Source organism: Belonocnema kinseyi, chromosome 1 (genome assembly GCF_010883055.1).
Source record: "Belonocnema kinseyi isolate 2016_QV_RU_SX_M_011 chromosome 1, B_treatae_v1, whole genome shotgun sequence".
Lineage (NCBI taxonomy): Eukaryota > Metazoa > Arthropoda > Insecta > Hymenoptera > Cynipidae > Belonocnema > Belonocnema kinseyi.
Genome location: NC_046657.1, coordinates 21,420,619 through 21,424,056, shown reverse-complemented (window position 1 = coordinate 21,424,056; position 3,438 = coordinate 21,420,619). Strand labels below are relative to the sequence as shown.

Genomic DNA, 3,438 nt, shown 5'->3' with positions numbered 1-3,438 from the left:
TTCCCTTCCCATCATTTCCCCTAAATTCCTCTAGTTTTTCCTCCCTTCATTTCCCCTATTATAATTTCCTCATACTTTCTCTCACTTTCCTTACATCTCTACCCCTACTTCTCCTTCCCTAGTTCTCCACTCACTTAACCCTTCGCTTCCCCACACTTCTTCCTGCTCTACTTTCCCCTCTCCTCAATTCCGTAGCTACCGGTCCCCTTCTTTTACTTTCCACACACTCATACACACACCCATCCTTTTTCCTTCTCCTACTCAACCGAACTATCCTACAAGTTTTCCATTCAATTTCCTCACTACCCTTCCTCACTTCCAAACATTTCTCTCCCTTGCCTTCCCTAATTTCCTCTCACTTCCCCCATTCCTAAAGCCATCCCTAATTTTTCCTACTTCTCCATCCTTTATTTATAACCAGGGAAGGAGAAGTAGGAGAGGAAGTGTGGGAAAATTATAAGAGGCTTAGTAAGAGAAATGAAGGTTGGGAAAACTAGAGGAAGTTAGGAGAAATGTGGGAGGGTTAGTAGAGGAAGAGAAGGGAAATCAGGGTGGTGCGGTTGAGTTACACAATAAAAAACCTGAATAAGTTTTTTATAATTTTACAATTCTCCTCCAGAATGAGGTGCTTTTTTGTATTTTTTATTGTTCCAAGTCCTCTTGTGGTCTCCACAATGACAAGCTGATTTTTGGGCATCCATGTAACTTTTACACCCGAGGGCTGTCGTGCCAGTGAAGAGCATTTTTGCAGCTGCTTTACAAGTATTTACTATCGTTACGCCCGTAGATTCGTAACCTTCGCAATATTTGTACAAGCATCTTTTAAAATCTAAATCACACTTTTCCTTATCGGAATTACAGGTATCGTAACAGATATCGTGGACGTCGCAACATTTCGTCATTGCCACGAGGGGAAGATATTCTTGACTTATCTGAAAAAAAATTCTTATATTTTCAAAATATATAATTAAGGGGTTCTGATTAATCCATTTTCTAAAAATGGACGGCGACTTGAGATTATGCAGAAAATTTTGAATTTCAAGGTGGAAACAAATTCCAATTTTCTTATACTTAGCTATAGATCTCTATGGCTCTGGAAATTTATTTATTTTTTCTTTTAAAAAATTATTTTGTATATTTACAATACCCACTCTTCGCAGATTTACAATATTCTAAAACTAAAAGAAAATATTTTATAAGACGTTAGATTTTCAATAAAATGCATGGATTTTCAACAAATAGTTCAATTTTCAGTTAACATTTTAATTTCAACGAGAAAAAAAAACGAATTATTAACATAATAGTTAAACTTTCAACTAACAAAATTAGGAATTTTGAAACAAGAAGACTAATTTTCTAGAAAAAAATAGTTTCCAAGAAAAAATATGATTTGTTCATACAAATAGTTGAATCTTTATTTTAAAAAGATAATTAATTCAAACAGTGGAATTTTTCATAAAATAGATACATTTTCAGCCAGAAAGGAATTAATAAATTTTCAAGCAAAAACTAATTTTTGACAAAAAAAAACGAAATTTCAACTAAGTAGTGCATTTTCTACCAAGAAAATAAATTTTCATCTAAAAAAGCTAACTTAACATTATTATTTTCCACTTATATTATATAATTTTCAACCACATAGTTGAGTTTTTAACAAAATACTTCAGTTTTAATCCAAAAAGATAAACCTTTCACCTTAATTCTCTACCAAAGAAGAAAACGAGATTTTAACAAAAAAAAAGTACATGAATTTTCCACCAAAAAGATGAAATTTTAACAAAATACATAAATTTTTAAACAAATAGTTGAATATTAAACTAAAAAAGATAAATTTATAATTAAAAATGGAATAATTAAATTTTCTGTTAGAAAAATAAATCTTCAACAAAAATAGAATTCTCAACAAAAAAATTAATATTTTTTTACCAAAATAGTTTAATTTTCAACCAATTGGTTGTATTTTCAAAATAGTAGTTCAGTTTTCAATCAACACGATTAATTTTTAAGCAAAAGAATCTTTATTTCCTACTAAAAAACAAAATTTTAATAAAATATATGAATTTTAAATTTTAAAAAAATCAATTTTCACAAAAAATTAACTGGTTAAATTTTCAATTAAGAAAATTCATTGTTGAACCCAAAAGAAATGAATTTTTAAAACATAAATAAATTTTCAACCAAAAAGGAAGAATTTTTAACAAAATACATATATTTTTAACTAAATAGTTGAATGTTCATATAAAAAAGATAAATTCACAAGAAAAAATAGTTTAATGTTCAACCAAATTGTTGAATTTTTAAAAAAGCAGTTTATTTTTCAATCAAAGAGATGAATTTTCAAACAAGGATCTCAAGTTTCTACCAAAAAACAAAAACCAAAAAATACAAAAAAAAAATGTCAAGGGAATAGTTAAATTTTAATTAAACTATCTCCAACTAAAATTAAGAATCTCAAAACAGTAAATTGCATTTTTAACAAAGAACGCATCTTTTAACCCGAAAAGAATGAATTTTCCAAAAATTAAATAAATTTTCTACCAAAAAAGTTTTTAGCAAAATACATAAACTTCAACAAAATGTGTAATTGAATTTTTGACTAAAAAATATAAATGTGCAATGAAAAATGGCATAATTAAATTTTTAATTAAAATAATTTTTTAACAAAAAAATGTAATTTTTCAACAAAAACATTAAATTTTTCAACCAAAAAATTAGATTTTTTACCAAAATAGTTCAACCTTCAACAAAATTGTTGAATTTGCTAAAAAGCAGTTTAGTTTTTAATCAACAAGATCAATTTTTACTCAAGAATCTGATTTTTCTAATTAAACACGAAATTTCAACAAAATACGTGAATTTTCATGTAAGAAAAAAGAAAGAATTTTTAATAAAATTTTTACATTTTCAACTAAAATCAAGAATATTCAACCAGAAAATTGCATTTTTAATCAAGCATTTACTTACATAACAAATAATTAATATATATGTATATATAATTGAATATATTTAATAAATAATAATAAATGTTATTGAATCAAATAGTTTATTTTTTAAATAAAAAAATATCAATTTTCAACTGAAAATATAAAATTTAAATTTACAGTTGAAAAAGTTAATTATTCATCGAAAAAACGATTTTCAATAAAATTGTTAAATCATCAAATAAAGAGAAGAAATTTGAACTAAAATGATACATTTTCGACCACAAAATAAATTTTCAACCGAGAAAAGAAATTTCTACCTAAAAAAGATGAATTTTCAATAAACCATCAAATGGATCAATTTTTAACTACGAATGGAATAGTTAAATTTTCGGCCAAAGAGATAAATCTTCTATCAAAATAATTAAATGTTCAATACCAAAAGTCAAGTTTTCAACAAAATACATGAATTTAGGAATTTTCAACAAAATACATGAATTTATAAACTAAAAAAGAT

General features: G+C 26.1%; 1 protein-coding gene across 1 annotated transcript in view; it reads right to left on the bottom strand.

Moving 5' to 3' along the window:
• Nucleotides 1–27: 27 nt before the first annotated feature.
• LOC117169645 (group XIIA secretory phospholipase A2) overlaps nucleotides 28–3,438 on the bottom strand; it is an 8,886-nt gene continuing 5,475 nt past the window's right edge. Inside the window, exon 3 of the mRNA XM_033356126.1 lies at nucleotides 28–932. Coding sequence (XP_033212017.1) covers nucleotides 603–932 — 330 coding nt within the window. The 3' untranslated portion in view covers nucleotides 28–602. The remainder of the gene's footprint in view (nucleotides 933–3,438) is intronic.